General features: G+C 48.0%; 1 protein-coding gene across 2 annotated transcripts in view; it reads left to right on the forward strand.

Annotated features, from left to right (window-relative positions):
• The first annotated feature begins 432 nt into the window (after window positions 1-432).
• GRIA1 (glutamate ionotropic receptor AMPA type subunit 1) overlaps window positions 433-22,729 on the forward strand; it is a 132,898-nt gene continuing 110,601 nt past the window's right edge. Inside the window, exons 1-2 of one of the 2 annotated variants that reach the window (XM_063349576.1) lie at window positions 433-753; window positions 2,926-3,063. In XM_063349576.1, the coding sequence (XP_063205646.1) occupies window positions 672-753; window positions 2,926-3,063 (220 nt within the window). In that variant the 5' untranslated portion in view covers window positions 433-671. The remainder of the gene's footprint in view (window positions 754-2,925; window positions 3,064-22,729) is intronic. The other variant, XM_063349575.1, reaches the window with a different exon arrangement.

Here is a 22,729-nt window from a genome sequence, read left to right on the forward strand (position 1 = left end):
TGGGATCTCGTTTGTTGCTCTGAAATCCTTCCTTCTAAGGCATGTTTGCAGGATACGTCCCTTTTTTGTTATCCTAATGAGCCGGGCTGTAGAGACTGACCTGACCTGTTCAACTCCTGGACCCAGGGGTGAGAGCCCAGGTTGGGAAGCGATGGATCAGAGGCAGAGGAGTTGAAGCCCTTTCTCTAGAGGAGTTTGCCACCTACTGATTCGCAGGTTCTTTCTAGCTCCTGCCAAGAGAAGTTGAGGGGGAAAGCCAGGAATTTAGGGGTAGGTAGGAATTACCCTTAGAGAACCCAGCCAGAACCCCCGGGGGGAATAGCCGGGGCGAGGTGCGGGGGGGATGCGGTTCCCAGCTGTTGAGCTGCCAACTGGGAGAAGGCGAATGAGCTGGGTGGAAGCGGCTGGTGTGTGCGTGTGCGTGTTGTGTGTGGCGGGGGAGGGATGTGGATGAGGAGCGGGCTCCCTTTCTTTCTCACGGGGCTCAGTTAATCCTGCTGCCAGGCGGTGTTAAGCAGCAGTCTCAGCGCTGGATTCCGAGCGAGGGAGACGCGCAACCCTGAAGGCGCAGCGGAGGGGAGGCGAGAGAGGCAGCTAAAGAGAGCAGAGCGGGGGAAAAATCAAATCTATGCTTGGAACTGGGCTTCTTTTTCGCCAATGCAAAAGGGAATATGCAGCACATTTTTGCCTTCTTCTGCACCGGTTTCCTAGGGGCGGTGTTAGGGGCCAATTTCCCCAACAATATCCAGATAGGTGAGTGCGGAGCTCGGGGCTGTTTGGGAGCGACGTTCCTGGGCAAGTGGGTAGGGGTGGAGAGGGGGCGGTGGGGCAAAACTGACCCCTTCATTTGCTTGCAAAAGCAAAATATGTGTGTGTGTGTATGTGTGTGAAAGAGCCGAGGGGGTGAACCGCGAGGGCTGGATTTGTGCGTTGGTACCAGCTTTGCAAGAGCAGAGATGTATCATTTTGGCTTTGGGGGAGGGGAAGATTGGGAATAAATGCCTGCACACACACCAAGACAGAGGGAGAAAAGTGCCTCTGAAATGGAGGAAGCACGAAAAAAATAATCTGTTTCTTGCTCTGAGAAATGCCTGGGCTGCCATTGTGCGTTGCTGCATTTGCAAAATCAGCGGTTGCATTATACATTTTTGTGAGGATGCTCTCATCTGTAGGTAACTGGGACGAGAGGTAACAAACAGGCGCGCTCTGTTGTTGTTGCTAAAGAATAAGGGCAGAGCTATTGGAGGAAGATTTTGCATTGAAGTCTCTTTTCATTTCGTGCTACTTGCTTCCCCTGAGCACCAGCAGTGCCTGTTCGATTCCTTTCTCCCTTGCTGTAACTTCTCAGTGCTCCTCTGCCTCCCTCCCTCCCTCCCCAGTTTTATTATTACTCTCCCATTGATCTTTACTGATGATGGTTTGTAACCTAGCCCCAAATTCTCTTCCCTTGCATGCCGGTTTTCTTTCCCGCCTCCCTTCTCTTTACCATGCCAGTCAATTGCTAATCCACCAAGTTCAGGCAACTCCTGCCTGAGTCCAGCTGCACAATCGGTGCTTTTATCGCTGTTGATGCTGCATCCTTGTCTCCCTCCCTTCTGCCTCCCCTTTACCCCAAAGGCAACATCCCAGATTTTTTCCCTTTCAACAAACGTGTACAATAGCTTAACTCGTATACTAGCATCTTATTCCTCTGACACCCGTGATTAGGCTGGGGGTGGGAGGAACAGTGGAGGGGGGGGATGTTCGCGCACAAATAGCCCTTTCCAGCAACAAGGAGATGCCCACTATGCTAAAGATGTGCAAAGTGCCGTTGATAGCAGGTCTCTGCACGTTTGTTTCTTCTCCAAGCCATCTGCGCTGGACGGTGGGCACTGATAATTCCTGCTTCTTTATTTTAATTCCACCTTGTTGCCAAGTGCTTTGTTTCCCTACTTGTAAAATGCCAATAGCAGCGCTCCCTTTAAATGCGTATGGATTACAATACAGTCTGAATTTAATTGCGTCTTTCTGGAGGCTGTGAAGGGATCTGCTGCAAGCCAAGTTTCCTGCTGGGGGAGCAGCAGGAAACTTTTCCTAGGGACGGTTTATCGCAGTACTTCGTTCCTGGTCTGTGGGGGGAGAAAGGCTCTGAGACTGGGTCCGGTCTGGTCCCAGTTCCTGTCGTATTTGTATCATCCTGTGTTTCTGGGCTTGTCTGTACTTCTGCTCAGATCGATCCCTTTGAGGGCCAAGCTTTTGATTTCCTGCCCTCTTTGAGTTTGGCCACTGTCACCTATTAAATTTAAGGTTTTTCCATGCAGCAAACTTCCAGTAGCAGCAGGTGTTTGGCCATGGGTCCCACATTGCTCCAGCTCTCGCAGCCCTGTCCCCATCCACCCAGCACTGCGTCTGTCGGGCCAGGCTCAGCCAGTCTGCCCCGTACCGCAGAGTCCCATAGTGTGGGGTAACTCCTGCGCCCCTTCTGGAGCAAACCCCTCCTTTTCATCAGCAGGGTTTAAACTGAGCCTAATTACAAGGGAGAGGAGGAGGAAGAAAGACTCTTGTTCCTCCTCTATGAGGATGACATTGGCAGCACTTCCATTTCTCTTCCTTAAAGTTACGGGGGGTGAGGACAATGAGCCAAACCCTGTGGTTCATCCTGATCCCACAGACTGCTGGGCCCAGGGATGCGTCAGGGCTCCTATATGTGATCCCAGCATTACACAACACACAGGCTGGAAAGGTTTTCTGCTACCAGCCTGTCCACAGCCAGCACGAAGCCCCCCAGGTCCTGTGTGCTGGAGGGTTTCAGAGTGTAGAGGCACTCCCTGGGCTGGGGAGCTGCAGCCTCTGCTCACGGGAATGTTTTGGACCGAAGAGGTATTGAGGTTGCTAATACGGGTGTGCTTAAGACCTTTCTTCTTGTTGTTCTGTTTTTCTCCCCAGGGGGGTTATTTCCTAATCAACAGTCCCAGGAACATGCGGCTTTTAGGTTTGCGTTGTCTCAGCTCACGGAACCCCCTAAGCTCCTTCCCCAGATCGACATTGTGAACATTAGCGACAGCTTTGAAATGACATACACCTGTAAGTAGCGGCGTTGGCCGTGCTCTCTCTTCCTTTGGTTTGCTTATTCCTGACTGGCAGGTTTTTGTGTCTGAAACATGAGATATCTTGCTCCAAATGTGTGACTCCTTTAAGGTCCATGCAAGACAACCCCGAACACATGGGCAAAAGATTTCTGAATCATTTTGGTTTGTGCGAAGACATAGGGGTGAGGTAGTGCTGCAGTTATTCAGCATGTCTTGCGTTTTCTCTTTCATTGCTTCCAAAGTGGTATAAAACCCCCAACAATTCACTTCTTGTTTCTCTAACCTCTGCCCAACTCATTATGATGAGGTTTCCTTCCCATATTTCCTATAGCCGTGATGTACAACAAATACACCCCTTTCCACCCACGAGGTGCAGAGAAGTCTCTGTGTAGTGTGAACAACTTCTTCTCCAGCCCCAGTTTAGCCATCTGTCCTTGGAATTTAAGAAAGACCTAGCAGGAAACAGCAGCTTGATGCAAGTGGAGTCCAGATCCACGATAAGCGGCATGCCTAATAATGACAGAGAGGTAAGAAAGCTCTAGTTTAAAGAACCAGAAAAATCATTGACTCCAAAAACAAGTATTAAAGACTGAATTTGCATCACAGAGTTGATCGTAGCGGGTATTTGTACACTGCTAAAGCACAGGACGTGAGCTGGGCTGTTCTTGTTATATGACACAGTTGGGAAAAGGGAAAAAAGCTGGCTTGCTAGGTAATGCCAAGATTAGCAGCAACAAATAAGACCAGAAGGGAACCAGAGGAAAATGAAAACCGTAACGCAGCCCTGCAGTTGCAGTAGGGGCTGTTGCAGCATTTGCTTCCCTTGGAGCGAGCGGCATGGTGCTGTGCACGAGGGGCTCGCCTGCCGGGATGCGACACAAGCAGAATTTCTCGGTTCGACCTGGTGCCGGACACTGCTTTCACTCCCCGAGCCTGTGTGTGTGTCAGGACTGTCAGGAGGGACTGGAGGAACCCTTCCCTTTGTAGAGCCTGTTGGATTGTTGTCGGCTCGCATCCGTAGCATCCTTATTCGCCGAAACATCCTCTCTGCGGTTTAGTCATGTGGAGAGTGGGGTAGAGGTGGACACAGACTGTTCTCTCTGCTAAGAAATACACAGAAGGGAGAAATGCCTTCCTGCAAAAAGAACTGGGAAGGTACAGGAGGAGAATTAATAAGGCTCTTTGAAGGAAAAAAAAAAAAAATTTGTGATTTTTTTCTGTTGGAGTATTTGCATATACGAGATTGCAGGAATCTCCTGGCCAGTATGACATAGGAGAGAGAAGAAATAATTTGGCCACGCTTTCATTGGAGTGTCTAATGACACATCTAAAGATTTTCTATTTTCCTTAATATCCCTCTGTTTGCCAACTACAAGGTTTCCATCAAGGAAGAGCAACAATTTCAGCTCAGTCCAATGGCACTTCCTTGGCAGGAAAATGAGACAAATAGGAAAAAAAAGACAGACCTTGTATCTATCAAGGGAAACCGTCACCCACCTGGGGTAGAGTTGCTGACTGTGGCTGGGGATGAGCTATTTCAGTGCTGATAGCAGGAAGAAAGCAGAAACTGCAAGAATATCACTAGAATAAATTCTCCATCTGCGCATAGTTTTCCCTCCCTCTCTGTGCCTGCCACTAATGATTTTGTTTACAGCATTAGCGTTGATAGCAAGACCACGATAGTAGTTATGCTTCAGAAATCTGTCGTTAGTACCACGGGGGCGGGGGTGGTCTCACAAAAGCTGAATGGAAGCAAGACAGCCTCCCAAAGGATGTTATATTTGAGCTCTATGTAGGGCACATTGTCCTAGATCAGACCAGCAGAGCACTCCGCACAGTCCAACTTCACTTGTCCTCATTTTTCTTTTCTTATAATTAAAAACTTCCTAAGTTCTTCCAGACTATGGAAGGCAGCATTTGTTTTGTAAGCACAAAAGAAGGTGTTATTCCATGTACCCTAGGGGAAAAAAAACCCACCCAACCCAAAAAAACCCAGGCTGTTGGAAGACCTGGTTTTAGTACTGTAAGGCTGGAGTGAAACTTTTGCCAGGAATTATTCCTTCCTCATCTTCCAGCAAATTCCCTTCCCGGTTGCTAAGGCTAGATATCAGCAGAAAGATCTGTTTATTTACAGAGAATAAAAACCCTGCCCACGCAATGGTCCTTATCTTCTGAGAAAAGACTGGCCATGCTACCAGTTAAAAGTACCAGGTTTTGTTCCCATGGAGATAGAGAGCACAGTGTTTCCTTGTCATTGGCATTACCTGTTTCTCTCATGGTTAAGTCAAGGGTGTTTGGACCCTGTGAACCCGGTGCTGCCCCTCTCAGGGTCTCCAACAGGACATCTGAGGAAGACCAGCAGGTCCAGCCCTGTGGCAAGTCCTGCCTTGTGCTAGGATCCGGCCGAATGTGCTAAATGTAGTCCTTATGGCAAGTGCCTGAAGCAGCATCATTCAAAATACAGAATATATATTAAGAATTAGCAGTGATGGCAGAAGCAAAAAGCTTTGCTGAGCAGCTTGTGGGGCGATGCTGCAGTGGGGGATGAACTGCAGCAAAGTGACAACACTCTGTCTAAAGAGATAGTATGCAAAATGTATCTCAGCATCGACTGTGGCACTGTCTACCTGCGCCTGACATATATCTGCTTACCAGTGAGGATGAGCGGGCTTTGGTGTGACGGTGGGTGAATTTGCAGTATGAGACGCACCCATTTGTGCACAGGGGACAGTGATAGGGAGCTGCTAATGATGTGCTAGTGATGATTGTAAATTGGTAGCAATAATATCCATGAAAGTGATAGATCTGTAAAATATGAGGAGGCTGCTGTTCTTGCGGGGCGGCTGCTGTCACAACCCACAATAACTTTCATATTTCTGATGTGGAAATAGGTTCAGTTGTGGACTTTTTATCATTACGCAGTGATTGTGAATACCTCTGTGTGGGGCAGCGTCGAACTACAGGTCCTGTGGCCCCTGTGCATAACACATCAGTAGATTATGATTTTAAGCAAATCGTAACCATTAAGAAAGCAAAAATAGGAAGTAGATACAATGTGCGGTAACCTCATATTTCATGTGTGTGGTTGATGCTAATGTTGTCGCATCACTGAAACATGGGCATGTTTAACTGAAATATCTCCCTGAATTCATTTCATCCCCCAGAATAGATGGTAATGAACAGGCTCTGTGTTTGCAGCTGAGTGTGTCGTGTGGCTTACCTGTATGAAAATAGACACCTGCTGCTTTGAGGGTTCTTGACTCTAAAGGTTAGGAGACTTTATATTTTTTGTGCTATTTCTTTGAAGGCCGAGGGAGAAGGTGAATTTAGAGTCCTTCCTTCAGCAGAAGCATGCAGCAGTGCCAGGTGACTAGAAAGGGTAAAATGATGGTGTGGCGTAGCTGAAAGGTTTGCCTAGTGACGTAGCAGAGCAAAACCCTTCTGATCCGCTTTAAAGACGTATTCACAGGTTCCGTCTTCAGCCATGTTTGGAAAAGAGCTTTACAGCCTCAGCGCAGTCACTGGCAAACTCTGCCTTGCTGGCTTTTGCCGTGACTGGGCTCAGGGCAGGCCTAACATGGCAGGGAGGGGATGCTGCAGGTCAGAGCTGAGAGGTGTGGCAAGAGGGATGCTCTGTGCCAGGTGTGAGGGCACAGGAGGGCTGAAGCTTAGGACAGAGATGCAAATTCCTATCCCTGGGAGGTCCGCGGCGGACAGGAGCACCGTGTCTTGTCGGCAGCAAAGGGATGAGAGGCTGCTTACCTGAGTCAACAAGTGCTGGGAATAGTTTTCTCTTATTCTTCATCTCAGCCTCCATCCATGCACATGTAATGCACATCCCCATCCTGTGCATAGCCCAGCTCCTCAGGGGATGAGAGTTGCTTCAGCCCAAGCTCCTTAGCTTTATTTAATTTGCGGTGCAGAGACTCCTTTCAGCCTCTGGCCGGAGTCCCCAGGTGAGCCCCAGCAGCGTCAGGCAGACAGTGGTGGTTTGCTCTCGCTGCCCAGGGAAGACGACAGCTTAGTGACAGATTTCCCTGGCAGTGACCTGGGGGACATGTCCTGTTGAGCGGTGCTTGCAGAAGGTGAGTCAGCAGCTTGGCAAATCCGTCCCTGCAAAACTCAGGCCACTTTGCAGGGATGACCAGCGACTTAAAAACCTCCGTTCAGTGCAGAGCCCTGTAGCTTTGCTGGTGCACCCATCAGCTTTTGTGCGTGCTTAGGTGTTGGGCTACTGAGAAGGGACATCCAGGAGCTCCACACTTGAAACACAGAGCGGGATTTTGCAGCTGCAAGAAAACTTGTAAAAAGGCTGAAAAACAATGAATTATTTATCCCTCTCCTTCCATTTGTGCACAGCTACAGGTACTGTGGGGTCCTCATACTGAATACGGGCTGTGGGTGCTGCTAGAATATCGACAGTTGAGTCTCTTCTACATATTAAAAAATGAACATGTAGTTTGGAGCCTGTTCATATTCTATGAAGGCCTCCGAGCACCAATTAGAGAGGGATTTGTAGCGATCACTCACTCTGTGCTTACGTTCTTATCGATAGCAGCAAGCTTAGATCCAGATCAGCTGTAAAATGAAGTATTTCTTTTTCTTCTTCTTCTTGGATACTTACGTATATAGAGAGAGTATTTCTGGAGATTGCTTTTTATCTCTTAAATTACCTCTCAGAGACAGGAAGGAATAGGCAAACATTTGAATGTTCTCAAATGAGGATCTAAATTTGGCTTAATTAAACAATTATTGCATGTTGAATTTAAAGGAAGCTTCTTTGTTGACAAACATACGATGGTCGCCATTTCTTGGAAAGGTGTTGCTGTAATTATTCCAGCAGCAATCAATTAAAATGCAATTTTTATAATTAAACTTCCACGATCTAAATAAGCCCAGCCCTGTAATAGTATGTAATTCTTGTGGTGTTGGTAGACTTGTTTTAATTTTCACAGTGTCAGAAATCTCATGTAAATGCTTTGGCATATTTTTTTTTTCCCCTGCAGAGCTCAGGATGCTAGCTATGACTATTTAATGTGACTTAAGACAACAGAAACACGGATTTAACGATCAGATGTAGTCTGATTAATACAACATAGGTACTACAAGGAAATACATCTCCTTAGATTTTGTAATAGGGAAAGATGTGATGCAGGCAGATGAATCACAGACCATCAATTCACGTTAGATCAAATTGAGGTTAAGGATGCGCAATTTCTGGCAGGGATGGGCTGTAGCTTTCTAGTAATTGCATGTCTGTTTAGTGAGATGCCAGCACCTTGCAGAGTCAGGTCCAGCCCTAAGGAGGGTGCTGGTGGGTGAAATCCTGCCAAGTAGGAGGGAGTGGGTCCTGGGGGTGACACCAGCCTCCTGCACCCAAGGGCCTGGGATGGGCACTGGGTGCTCGGCAGTCGCAGCTGCTGCTGAAGAAGGTGGGAACCCATCCCATGTGCTTTCCCCAAGAAGGAAAAGTATTTAAAAGATGAGTGCTGAGCCATTTCCTCAGCTACGGCTCCCAGGACAGGGCGCGCTGTCTGTCCGCCCTGGGCGCGGAGAGCCTTGGGTGAACGTGGGCCAATACCATCAGTGGGGACATTGATGGGGCTCCACTGTCATTCGTCGAAGGCAGCCCTGCGGAGAGGCTGGCAGGGCTTGTCAGGCGTCAGGAACGGGTTTCCCCCAGCCTTGTGTGTCTGTTTCTGTCCAAAGGGCATGGAGGCACTTATTGTTTGCGTGACTATTTTTATGTATTTAATTTTTGATCCTGCGCTGTGGGAGTGGTGCCTGGGGAGAAAAGCTGATGTGACGCAATTAGGCAAAATCAGAGGAGGAATAAGGGGAATTTCACACCTGTAAATCTATTTGCTCATCTGGAAAGGATCCCAAGTACTCATTGGTGACAAGCATAAAACAAAAGGAGTGAAGAAGTAAAATTTGGGCTCTGCAGCAGGCAGAGGAGGGATTTGAGAAACAGTCAGCAGCACAGACCAGACCTGTCCATTGTGTGACTCTCACAGTTTTCACTCACAGCTTATCCTTTCTTCTCTAAAAATAAAGCTTTATTATGTGAATAGGGATCCTACTAAGCCAGAAACACACAGGCTTTATTTTTTGACTTATTAGCAAGGTAAGAGTGGAAATGTGCATGTGGCTGCGAGGAAGGCAGCGTGGGGAAGCGTGCTGTTCCTTTCCAAAACTCTAGTGGGAATTTTAGATATATACGTTTACATTTCCTGTAATAGGGTTAGGGCCCCAAAGGCAACAGCTCTCTGCCAGTGGATATGGAAACTGTCCCGGTTAGCTTCGGTAACACGTGGAGCTCAGAGCAAACACAAAATCAACATGCTCCTTAAAGAGGCAATAAGTCAGAGAGACTTTAATATTCTGCAGATCCAAATTCTCCGGGGTGCGGTATTAACACAAGTCTGAAGACAAAGATGCATTTATTTCAACTGCATTCCTTTAAAGATAGATGGGGTTTTACTTCTTTGCCTTTAGTTGTGTAGAACTGAAATAGGGTAACGTTTTTCCCTGTGAAACGTGCCGTCTAGTAGAGCATGGAATGTCCTTTGGGAGGTTACAAGGACTCCTGAGAAAGTCAGGTATTAGCCAAGATGCAGAAAAGGGGCTGAACCGAGCCATAAGCAATCCACCATCATCCCAGCAATAAAAACATTTCAAAATAATACCGAATTATGAGAATAATAACAGCATGCTATCCAGCAGAAACTGTTCCCTGCTCACCTGCTGAACTGGCCGCTCATTAGCTTACACAGTAACGAGTCTCTAGTTGATTTTCTCATGCTGCCCTTTAGCAGCGAGACCCACTTGTTCCCTCTGGGGCATTCTTGAAAAAATAAAAAGTAAAATCACACCACAACACAAAAGAACAAGAAACCCCCAGCAATGTTATTCTTTTTATTAATGTATATCAGTTATTTTCCCTATTCTCTGCAAACCACACCCTTGCCAACCCTCGCCCGGGGTTGCAGTTCAGGAGGAGATGTGCTTATGCATCGCAGGACTGATTGATCCCTTGGGGAAGTAGCAGTGAGAGGCAATGAGGAGGCGAGTATCAGCTACAAATTGCCATATCTTGGCTTCTTCAAGAGGGTCTTTTCGTTCTTTGATGTTATTTGTTTTAGGCAGAGGGGAAGTGTGCAAAAGGAAACAACTGATGTGTGAGATTGAGACGTAACATACAACTGATGGCAGGATTCTCGTGTGGATGTAGTTATGTGCCTGCGTCTCTCTATATGCTATAGGAGGCTTAGCTTTGATTTAATAAGCGAGGTCCTGTAACTATGCTAATGGAGATGAAGTGGGAGGGAGATGAAAGGTTGAGGGCTGGAGGGTCGGAGGAAAGATACAGAAGCTGCTGTAGGTAATCTGGATACAGCATGGAAGGATCTCGCATGAAAGGGAGGGCTGTGTTTCTCACCTCCCCACCCTCCCAAACATTTTGCTTTGATCTTTGCTAGCGGTAAGCTTCAACGAGCAAAAGACATCAGTGACTACACTGATTCAGATGTGGTTTTTCTCCTACTGGCCTGCCGATATCCCTGAAGTGCCCCAAGCCTTGCTAGCTTTCCTTCCATGCAGCACCCACACCCCCTTCGGCGCCGTCCCTGAGAAGGAGGATGGTGCTGCTATTCTGGCAGGTGAGCAGCAGAAAAAATTACCAGCCAGGCATGGGAGCTCGTGGGGAGAGCACAGGCGAGCAAAGTCCAGCAGAGAGCACACACAGGGATGCAGGATGGAGAAACGCCGCATCAGGAGACCCAGCATGGGGAAGGGGACAGGCAGCAGCTCTGGGACATGGGGCCATGGACACGCTGTAGCTGGAATTTTCCCTTGTCTCTCTTCTCAGCCCTTACAGCCTGGGGAGGTTTTGCTTTCTGAGGGCTTTTCCTCCTTCTGCCCGAATAGGAACTGAAGCCTGCTGGTGTCTCCCGTCTGGCCAGCACCAGCTCGCTCCTGGTCTTCCTTTTCCTTGCTGCAACTGCTGCAGAGCCAAACCTGGGTGCTTAGGGCAGGGAATCCCCTGCGTGGGGTGGTTAATGCAAACTGCCAGCGTGTTGAACACAGCCTGCAGCCCTCCTGCCGCTGCTGCGACAGTCCCAACGTGCCGCTGTGCTTTCCCCTCAGTCAACCTTGCACAGGAGACTTATTGCATGACAAGCACGTGCATTTATATATGGCTTATTGCAAGATGCATGTGAGCGGGTGGCTAAATGTTGGTCCTGAGATGGGACCGTTTGGCCAGGGCAAAGGCAGACAACAAATGCTGAGATGTCGACCGTGGTGGGGTGAAGATTAGCTGGAAAGAAGGCTCTTGTTGGAGCACATGTGGCAGGGGAGGCTTGGGGACGACCACCCAGTCGGTGTCTAGCAGGGACCCAGATCAGCGGGGAACGGGGCCAGGTCTGGGCCGCCAGCACCGTGTCTGCAAAGGGCCGGAGCAGCCAGCGGAGCCGCAGCTGAGAAAGAGGCCTGGCCTGCAGGGAGTTCAGGAGAAACGTCTTTGTGCAGAAGGTGATTAATGTCTTTAATGAACTACCAAAGGAAGTAATAGAAAGCCGAACCACATACGGCTGCAGTGGGGGAAGGGGCCAAGGGGACGTTTCTGTTGCAGGCAAGGACGAGGAAGCGAGCTGCGGCACAGCCCATGCAGCGATGCCGTTTCCAGTTCACTGTCCCAGAAAAACAGTCGGGCACAGCAGCTGTCCCTAGTCCATCCCGAGCAAAGGCAAAGCTGAGTGCGTTTCACGGATTTAATCAGAATTAATTCAGTCTTCCAGCCTGTCCTGGTTCTGGGGTCTTTTCTGCTCAGCTCATTATAGCTGTTTCAACCAAAAGCCACTGTCTGCAGCTTTGAGGTGTGGGGATAGTAATCTGGGAGTCGCCGCACTCCTCTCCTGTGGGAATAGCAAAGGGAGGCTTATGGGAGAGCGGAGACTTGCTGGAGACTGGGACCTGGATTAGCCTAGGCTGGCAGGCGTTAAGAGTCATCACTTGTTTGGGAACCTGCAAGTAATGTGTGGATGAACTCAGGCAAATTTCTAACATTGAGTCATCTATATCATAACATCCTCCACCTTAGCAGCCTTGTGTGCCAGGCTCAGCAAACACCTCGGAGGGAGCAGATACCAGCACCTCTCCTGAACCCACAGAGACCCACGCGGTCACAGAGCTTGCAGAGTGTCGCCCATTTGGAGTTACCCACAGACTAGGAAACCAGCTTTTCGTGTTCCCAGACACATCCATGGTTATGTGCCCATAATTAGAAGGGGCAGTGAGTTCACCGTGCAGGCCCTGGCTAGGAGGCGAGATAGCTCCTGCATTATTTTGGGGTACAGGCTTGCTCTGTCAAAGAGGAAACTCTCTTTCAAGCATTGTCAAAATTTTAGTGAGGCTTAACAGTCATGATGAAATAGGAAAACCGACACATAGCATCTCAGATAGCAGCTGTGGGCTAAGAGACTATTCCCAAACTTCTCTTCTTTTCTTGGGGAGCTTCAGCCCACCAAAGCGTGTTCTCAAGTGAAGTCCTTACATGTGCTCTCACTATAAATGCTGGATGCGCTTTCCCCTAATTGAACTTTTCCTTCCTCTGTGAACACCAGGTAAAGCAACTGAATTACGTGCTTATCAGGTTAGTTCTGCTTTGTCAGATGTCTGTAAAGAAATAGAGGAAGAGAGGGGAAGAACCAAGGCCAAGTTTGACCCAGGGTGCTCGTGCCACGTTGCTGCTTACATGCCATAGCAGCATCCTTAAGCAGCAGGTCCTTAAAACATGAAGAAGGGAATTTGTCCCATCCGACTTTTCTGGCTAAGGATTAGTTGCCCTCATCTAAGCTACTCATTGATGTTACCTCTGTAATCAGATGAGAGCCCTCCAGTGAGTGAGCCTTTTGAACTGTCTCAGACACCCATCTCAGTACGGGAGGAATTGCCTGCTTATCTCCCTTGTCAATACTGAAAGCCAACATGACAAACTTGACTTAGCTTACCGTGAGACCTTCAGAGGTAGGTAATACATCTACAGACTCCTACCCAAAGTGTCTGCAGCTGTATTATGTTCTTCTGCTAATTCCTCAGTACTCTGCTGAAGGTGATACTTCAGCAGTACCAAACGTTTTCCTGCTCTCCCTGCAAGCAGCCTGAAAAGGCTTTGATAAAAGCAGACATCACATTGGAAACAGGCAGTTCGCAGTTGTGCTATTCTGATGTATTGCTAAGAGGTGATGAAAACATATGTTCATGGCATAGAAACTGCTCTTCTTAAGTTCACCTTCTGTATTGCAGTACGGTACCGTAGTGGCCCTTCAAGGACAGGAGTCTGCCGTCATCCTGAGACATGCTCTCATCCTTTTGGCCTCTTCTATTTCTCACTTTTCATGGGCTTACTGCTGGCAGTAGTGTTTGCAGTGCTCTAGCAACGATGGCTGGGTTTGGTTTTGCTGTCTTTAAGCAGACCTCTTTCTCCCTCTTTCTGTTGATACGCTCCTGGCTGATATTGCCTTTCCCTAGGAGTAGGCTCCGGGGGCTCATGGGGATCATCAGGGGAGGAACGGGAATGCCTTCAGATGCTAACTGTAGCATTTTCAAAATAGCACCCGGGGATTTGACCAAGCAATCCCCGCTAGCTCTGATGGGAAGAGCACAGCTAAGCCCTGCATGGCACTGGAACAAGCAACCTTGTGAGCTTTTTTGGAGGGGAAAAAAATAAAAAAGTTGTTTTGCTCAAAAAAAATACAAAATTTCGAAATTAGCATCCTTTAGCAGCTGAGCCATATCAGACCCCAAAACCTGAATTGAAACATACCTGAAAATCTTGGGGTTACTCTGAATCCCTCCCTGCTCTGTCCCTGAGTTCAGGTCGCCGTTTGACAGCAATCTCAGAGGAGTGTGACAGCGATGTGTGGCCAGGTTTCATGTTTCAAGCCTGTCTCTGGAAGGAAAGTAGAAGTGTGAATCCAAACTAGCAACTCAAGCAGGACAACTTTGATAAGAAAATTTAAAAAACAAACAAACAACAAAAACCCCATCCCCCTTGGCTCCCAGGGCTGTGCAGTGAAATCTAGAGCAGTGTCGGGGAGGCTGGGGGTGGTGAGAATCAGGGTCAAGATGGGGGAGGTACGGCAGCATCCTCTGTCAGGACTGTGGGAGCCTTTGGCGAAGGTGTGTTTGTCTCAGGGCTGTCTGCGGTAATGGAGCTGTGCAGGAGGAATGAGCTGCTTTGCTGTAGGACTCTGGGCGCTCGTGCTATAGGATGGTTCGTGTCCAGAGCTGCAAGAGGTGTTGCAGACGTGTAGCGTGCAGGGATGAGATTTGCAGTGTTTTTCCTGGCTATCCTTGCCTGCAGCCAATGCAGAGAATTATTCACTTTCCACAACAGCGAATTTACATCAAAAAAAAGGCTCCATCAAAAAGAGATCGCACTTGACAGTCTCCCTTTAGCCACGGGAGAGCAGCAAGCAGACAGGCGCAGGAGGCTGCCTTCCCATCCCTTGCTGTCTGCGTGGTCTGTGGTTTTGGCATTGCGAAAACGGGAAGCAGCTGTAAGCCCTTTGGATCACAAATGGATCTGGGAGCCTGCTACCTCTGCTAACAACTCATTTATTATCAGGGAGCAGACAGTTTCCTCTGAGCCAGTGCAATCTATCATTTCTTAAAGATGCTGTGTGAGATTGAAAGAATTTGCTTTAAGACCTGGCACCTGGAGACCAGCAATGAGTCCATCTTTGGGAAGAAATCTCCTTCCTCTCTGGGATTTTTTTCCCCGGCTGCAGCTGGAGCAGTCCATGGGTACCACTGCCCAGGCAGGGAGAGGGATGTGCAGCACATGCACTCTTTCCTCTAAAAAGTTCGAGAGCATCCCTGCTCTGAAAAATTTCTTAAGGAAAACGAGGGCCCTTTGCTTCTCTCTTTGTGCACAAAATACCGATGAAGGGAGGGTTAAGAGGCTATTCGAGCCCCTTTCCATGAAACCCATATATGCAACTCCAGGCAGGTTCAGTCTGCCACACACAATAACCCATCCACAATCGGCACCCGCTGCTGCCTGGCCTGGATTTCATGCTGTTTCAGCGCAGTACCGCTTCCTCTGCCATGTCAGCCCATTTGCTCCCCCCAAAGTGTGGGGTAACACAGTGGGAGAGGGGTTGTGGGGCCACGCTGTGGCCCCAAACAAGTCCCCGCACCCAGAGACCTGCAGTGAAAGCAGCTCTGCCAAAGGGCGCTTCCCTGGCACTTTGCCCGATGCACGGGGTGAGCGTTCAGGCGGGGGTCCCATGGGGTCTCCTGTGCAGATGCTGAGTGGTCTGATGTGGGCACTCCAAATCCAATCCTCCTTTGCTATAGAGAGCAGTGAGGTGATGAAAACCCATATTAATTATACCCCTTGCAGCATCCATGAGCTCACACTGTTTTTTTTGTCTGCTGTTATCTCCTGGCTGCTTAAAATCCTGGGCTCCCAACGTGCTCCAAGGGAATTTGCTGTCAGAGTCAGCAGGCGAGATGGTAAAATGTGCTGGTGCATGCGACAGCCTTGGACCGGAGATGGGGTGCCCCCAGGTGATGGAGCACTGTGACCCTCTGCAGCTATTTTTCTGTTTTCATGTTTAGTTGGTTGATGTGGTTTAACCTTTCTTCCTTTAATTTGCACTCGTGAATTATTCCAAGCGAAGCCAGCATTTGTCTTAATTTTGGTTTGTTTTTTAAAACATCTTTTCAGTGTGACTGGAAATCAGGGCTACATGCACTTGGTTCTGTGCTGTCGGTTTCCCAGATTACGGATCAAGTGCTATCTAAAGAAGGTTCACTTGATCCAAAGGCACTCGAGAGGATTTTTCAGTCTGTGATCCCATCGCTGCTGTCTTTACCTTTCCTGCAGATTTTGCCCAGCAACACTATGCTCCACCCTGATTTTTGCTCATTCTTCCCTTCCCTGCAGCAGGATTTTTCTCTTGGCTGTTCTGCTTCTGTCTGTGCCTGTAACTGTTGCAAGCCCCATGGTTAAGTTGTCACGACGGTCTGGTGGCTGTCGTGGTTCCTGCTGTTCACCTGTTGCATCTCCCTGTTGTCATGAGTTTAGTGAGCTCTCACAGCAGTGTTTTTCACCATTATATTTGTTTACCAAATATTTGGGGTCCTGATTGTTGTCCTGTGAGGACCAAAAATCATATCCTTAAAGGCATTTCAATGTTTAGCAATTCCTCCAGGAGCATCAGTACCTAAATGTGGTGTAGTGTGTTCTAAGTGATATTAAGTGTCGCTATGGGTCTGGTTCGAGCGTAGCATAAACAAGATTAGTGGATTTTTATTTTTATTTTATCCAAACCATTTTTTTTTTTGATGAAATAACAAGCCAAAAGCAGGATTATAGCTCCAGGATTTTTTTTTTCTTGGAAGGTGTGTGTTTCTGCTCGTCCGTTCCGTGGTGATGCTGCTGTCTGCTCCAGAACAGGCTCTAACGGCAGCTAAACCGCGATGCACAGCAGGACAGGATGGCTCCCATAGTCCAGTCTCCTCTTGCTCGTGCATGGGTGAGCCAGGGGCGCTCAGCCCATCTCTGGCTATTTCTGGTTCTGCTACACTTGGGTGGGCAAGGGGACGGGACAGCGTTGGGTGCTCCCAGCCTGGCTGTGCTGTGGTGGAGGGTGCAGGTCTTGCACTGCTGCACTCAGCTCCTCCTCTCTGGCGGGGTTTGGCAGGGTGCTGTAGGATACCTCGTATAGAAGCTGATGCCCTTCCCCAGATCCTCGTCTCTCTCAGAGAGAGATCTTGCTTTGGGATCTTGCATCAGTCTCGCACCTTGTTTTCCGGTTTGTCAGAGGAATCTCCTGTCAAGGCCGGATTACTGAGGAGCTCTCATGGCTTCTTTGTGGCATTTCTTTTCTCAAGAAGTGAGAGTAAAAAACAATGTGCAAGGGGATACACTAAGACATCAATGGTATAAAAAAAAAAAAAGGTCTTGAAAAGGGTGTCTTGAGAAGAAAAAAAAAAGAATTGAGTTTTAGGCAAGTTGCAGAATCGGGGACAGATGATAAATGGGAGCTGAAGGCTTGTGGCAAGTGCATTAGAGGCAGCCTCTAACATGTTCTTTAAATCAACATTTGTTGCAGTTTGGTCCCATCCACAGACAGCAGCTACAGAGTGCAGTGAAATGTCTCCTCTGATCCTGCGTCCCATCGCTCTAACCTTGGGGCTGTGCAATTAGTGAAGGCACCAGCATGAAAAAGGACAAAGTCTGAGGTCCTGAAAGAGCAGCACCTGATGCATTGGACCATGTAGGCTGTTCTGCAAGGAATGTAATCACTTTTCAGACACGTTCTAACGTTAACAGAGACACTGACTTCAAGCCTCAAATGACCTACCTGTGCCTTTGAGACCTTGGCTCTGTGGGTAGCTTTCCTTTCTCTTGTATGCAAGACTGCATATGAAGGGGGCTTTAGGGGGAAGTTACATCTTAGGGTTTTTTTGGGTACTTTGCCATCCTGGTGGCTGGTTTTTGGGTTTTTTTTCAGTGAGACTGGATGGGGCAGGGAGGTGGGAAGGGCTGGCATTGATGAGGTACCACTGAAGCCATACTGGGAATAGCTGGAGCCCCCTCCGATTCAGCAGCATCCATTTAGCTGGAAAGGGTCAGGTGCTCGGGAGCGGAGATGTGCTTTCTGTGACTGCCAATATTGATAAATAAGTGGGAGGGCACTTGCCCGTGGGAGAGAACATGGCTTTGTATTTCTGGCCAGGTCCACATTGGCCTCATTTTCTTGCTTAGGCTCATGTTTACAGTCCTTGCTCTTCCTGATGAATCTGACCCCCATTCGGGAGGGTCCACAGATCCCTGGCAAGCAGGGACAGCCGTCTGGCTGGTACCCAGAGCTCTCCCGTGTCTGCTGGCACATGAGCAGCAGGGGATGAAATCTGGGAAGTGATGGGGGAACTACTCCTCTCCTGGAAGCACCAGGCAGCATATGGGTAAAGGCCATGTAGGTGCTTTGAGTGGGTGAACAGAGACTACCTCTGCATGCAGGATCCTGGGGAACATTTTCCCCCAAGCAGACTTTGTCATGGAGCAACCCAGCAAAGTGGAAGTGCCAAGGGGCCATGCTGAGCGGCTGCAGTCCATATTATTTGCCATCTGTTCTCCCATTGCTGTTATGACAGCAGGAAAATATCCTTTGCATCGGCAGTGTAGGCTCATTCATCTCCGCTCCCCAAGTGACAAGAGCATGATTCACCTGCTTGTCTCAATCTTCGTCTTCCTCCCCAAATGTGGCACTGGGGCTCAGCTCGTATGGCCGGCCAGCTTGGCTGACACCCTTCACACTGTGCTGCCTTGCCAGACATGGGACACGCAGAGTGCTGGGGATGCACGCTGATGTGACTAAGCCACTTCGGAAGATGAGGGACTGAACGAGCACTCCTTCTCCCCCACTGCCTGCAGGGAAGCATTTAGTCTCCCAATGGGAAGAAATTCAGAGAGATGCATTTAAAATACGAACCCCTGCACAGAGGAGGACGCCTTCTCTTGATTTTACTTTTGTGTAGCACTAGGCGGCCCAATGGTGGGTGAAGCTTTTCTATTCAGCTCGGCCAATGTGCCCGTAATTTTCCTTTTTGGTCTTCAAGACGTGAAGAAAGATTATCAGTAACCCTCAATGGAGTGAAGCCTTTCTTCTGTAGACAAACTTCCTTAGGGAAAAAAGGTTAAAAGGCTGTGGATCCTCTGCTTGTTTGAGACAAGCCTAACACCCCACTAAAATTAGGTCTTAATTAGATAAAAGGCTAGTGGGTGAGTGGCTTGCTCCCTCTCCATGTCTTAGAGTCATAGAATCATTCAGGTTGGAAAAGACCTTTGGGATCATTGAGTGCAACCATCAAGCCCACTCTACAAAGTTCTCCCCTACACCATATCCCCCAACACCACATCTAAACGACTCTAAAACACATCCAGGGATGGTGACTCCACCGCCTCCCTGGGCAGTCTGTTCCAGTGTCTGACCATTCTTTCTGTGAAGAATTGTTTCCTGATGTCCAGTCTAAACCTACACTGTTGCAGCTTGAAGCAAAGAGGGTAGGTTTAGTCTTGCAAGCTTCCTCTCCACTCCACGTAAGGACGGCAGTTTGGGGGCACTTCTCTCCCATGATAACCCAAAGCATTTAACTGGTGGTGACTGGAGACCCACCAGGCCTTTGAGGAGGCTGTCCGGTCCCTGAGAAGACCATGGACCATCCTAAGCTCAGAGAGAGTCAAGGAGATCTTTTCATGCCCACATTAAAGCAACGAAGAATCAATTCCTTTGGGCTTGCTTCTTCCAAGTCGGGACCTTCCATAACCAAAAGACTAGATGCAGCCCAGTACAAGTTTCCCAGCAGACCCAAGGCAGATATGCTGGAGACATTGCAAATGAGGATAAATGTTATGTTCTGTTTTGTTTTCCCTGCTGTGATTTAGTGGCAGTGATCATGGCGAGGCCTGGAGTTTTCTGATCTAAGCTTGGCAGAGAAAAGGAGAAAATGTCTAACTACTGCAAGAATTATAATTATTGTTAGGCATTTCTGTGGTGCTATCAAAATATGAAATGAATTCTAGGAGGGCTTTAAATAAATGCTTTCTCCCAGGATGTCCCCGGGTTGGACCCTGGCACATGCAGTCACACTTGCCAGAGTGATTCCCTTCTGAGTTGCAATCAATAACAAAAATAACCATGGGGGCACTCAGATGCACTGAAAAGTCAGTACGCCTGACAGGATATCCTCATCGTCCCTATATGGAAAAGCAGCCACCTACTGCCTATAAAACTTTTTATTTTCTGAGAACATTAGAGGTTGCTGTGTAGGAAGCGGGGGGAAGGGGGGAGGGGGCATTAGCCTTGTTTAAATGCCCAAAATATTTATTGAGGACATGCTTCCTCTATATTCTCTCATGATAGGATGCCCCAAATCCAGTGACACTAATTAGCTACTTAAACTTTTTCTTCCCTGCCCCCCCCCCCCCCAGCTATGGCCAAATCTCTCTGGATTTAGCAGCACAGCAACGATTTAACAGAAAGTTTAAATGGGAAAAGCATATGAGAGGAGAAATCGGAGGATAAGATTCTGTGCCTGTTAACTGATGGCATTTATAAATTATAGCTAAGAGATGTTATATCACTGGAAATGGAAAACAGCTTAGTGGATTATAAAAATACCCTCTATAAACCATTTTAATGCCTAATTTTTTTAAGTCTCTTATGGTAGGTGTCACAAAAATGAATTCTAGCAGAAAGGATAAAAATTTTCCCTTGGTAAACTGGCTAGCTGGTGATTAGAGGCTGTCAGGGAGAACAAGCTCTTGATTAGGCTGAGGCGCTGAAGTTCGGCTGAAGACAGCAGCCTCCCGTTTCTGGGGAGGTGAGCGCGCTTGCAGGTGAAGCAGACCCAAACTTGCAAGGTGAATGTCACCGCAGCAAAATGCCCTCCCAAGTCACTGCAGCTTCTCTCAGCCAGGAGGAGAGGAAGGCTGAGGATCAAGCGGTGGGGGCAGAGCTGTGGGGCAAGGGCTGTTTTGGGGAAAGACGTGAAGGGAAATCGTAGAGGGAAAGCAGCCCAGGAGAGAACAGGGGTTGCTGGAAACCGCAGCTGTGGATGTGAGATAGGACGGTGCAAAAAGGTGCTTGTGGGATGTCTTGGAAGGAGCCATGAGGTGGTGATGGACAGAAAGACACATTCTGGTGTGTACCGGGCTGCAGTGATTCTGGTTCCATCACTTTCTTGTGTGTCAAGTATATTTAAACTTGCAAGAAGGAGAGAGAAAGAGAGCTACAGTTCTGGGCTGCCCTACAAACCAAATATTTTAGTTGCCCAGTGGCCAGTGTTTGCTGGTGTGTGCCGTTTCAGAGAGGTTGCTACTCCGGATTCCCTTGCTTGCTTCTCTGTGGCCCCTGGGCGCCTTCTGTCCCCTCCTGTGTGTCATTTTGAAAAGCATAGCCAACGCTCAATTCTGGGTTAAGATATTTAAGGATGCAATGTTTTGCAGTACATTTCCAAGCTGTTCGCGTAGGAAAGGGTAAATGACCTACCTCTCCCTGTCCTTTCACAGTCTAGTTCCCAGGATGCATTCAAAGGCGCCTATTCTCTCGCCACCTTTGAAGGCTTTGTGTCAGTTCTCCCCATAGATCCTTATACCATAGGCCTCTTTTGTGTCCTGCCTATATTATTATTTCCAGAAGAAGAAATCTGCATGTGGGATAGAAATGGTATTAACTTTCCCAACGTGAGCTCGCAGCAGAACTGCGTTTGCAGTGTGTCATTGGGGCTGTGTCAGGCTATTTCCACAGGGGGGCAAGATTTAGTGTATGGACTCCAGCTGAGCACCTTATAGCACCAGTGCAGGAAAGGCAATTTACCAAATTAAATTGCACAATATAGGATGTCCAGCAGCCTACTTCTGGGTCCTGTTCTCTGCAAGGGACTTCATCGTGGCATGAGCTAAAGGGATGAGTAACAGCCTTCAAATTGAAAGCTTATGAAAAAATCTCATGCAGAATAAGACAACCTGCACCCAAGTTCCCCAAGCTCCAGCTGGGTTGGGAGTGTGTTTTCAGTCACAGAGAGATGAGCTGTCTTGCCTCTAGGCCTTTTCTGTTCTCTTGTATAAATCAACCAAGGGCTGACTACAAAAGGAATTGGACGAAAAAATTGGATTTATCTGGCCCCTTTCCTTCCTTTCCCATCACCTTTTCCCTGTAGATGGCACAAGTGTGAGTCTTTTCATCCATCCACCTTACACCAAAAGTACCCAGAGGGGAAGAGATCTTAAGGACACTTGATTCACATACAGGTTTTCGTGCGGAAAATCAAAAGGAAGAAAAGATGGGAGAGGTCTTTCTTATTTAAAACTGGGGATATTATTCAGAGACAGTACTGGAGTAATGACTTCTACAATTTTATAGTATTACAGTATTGGAAGGTTTTGCTAGCCACCTGTTTTCTGTAGTCAGGTTATTCTCTGGGAGACCATTTTCATTTTTACTGAGAGTTTCCAGCCTAACTGTCTCAGAGGTGCGAGCAGACTGTATCCTAAACCTTTACAAACCAGACAACAAGTAAGTAGATTATGCAATTTATTAGCACTGTAAGCCCATCGGGTGTTTATTAGAATCAGAGCCACCGGTTTTGTCAGGTAGCATTGCTGTGCCCATGTAATACCCCAGCAGAGCAGCTCAGAGCGGAGGAGAAGCAGCTGCTGATCAGGCTTTCAGAACCCCTTTTGGCTTGTCATCACCCAGTAATAGCAATAAACACCCACGGTCTCTTTACTTCCAAGCTGGTACACCCGATACCCACTACTGCACACATTCTCTACTTACTGCCACGTTTTTGTCACTGGAAGTATACGCAGTGGGTTTCAAAGTAATTCTTTGCATATACCCACAGGTGCCTACCAACCCAAATGAGAATCCCTTTACTACCCACTTATGGGGAAGGGTTCCAAAGTGATCCTCTGGGCTATCCATTTTGGAGAAGTGGAAAAACAAAACAAATCTATATTGTCTGGAATTTGGGTAGGAGTTTTTTGTTGGGTTTTTGTTTGGTTTTTTTTTGTTTGTTTTGTTTTTTTCCTGCTGGGTGCCTACTGTTCCCACAAGAGGCATGGCACCAGGTTTTAC

The sequence above is a fragment of the Chroicocephalus ridibundus genome, chromosome 11 (assembly GCF_963924245.1).
Source record: "Chroicocephalus ridibundus chromosome 11, bChrRid1.1, whole genome shotgun sequence".
Lineage (NCBI taxonomy): Eukaryota > Metazoa > Chordata > Aves > Charadriiformes > Laridae > Chroicocephalus > Chroicocephalus ridibundus.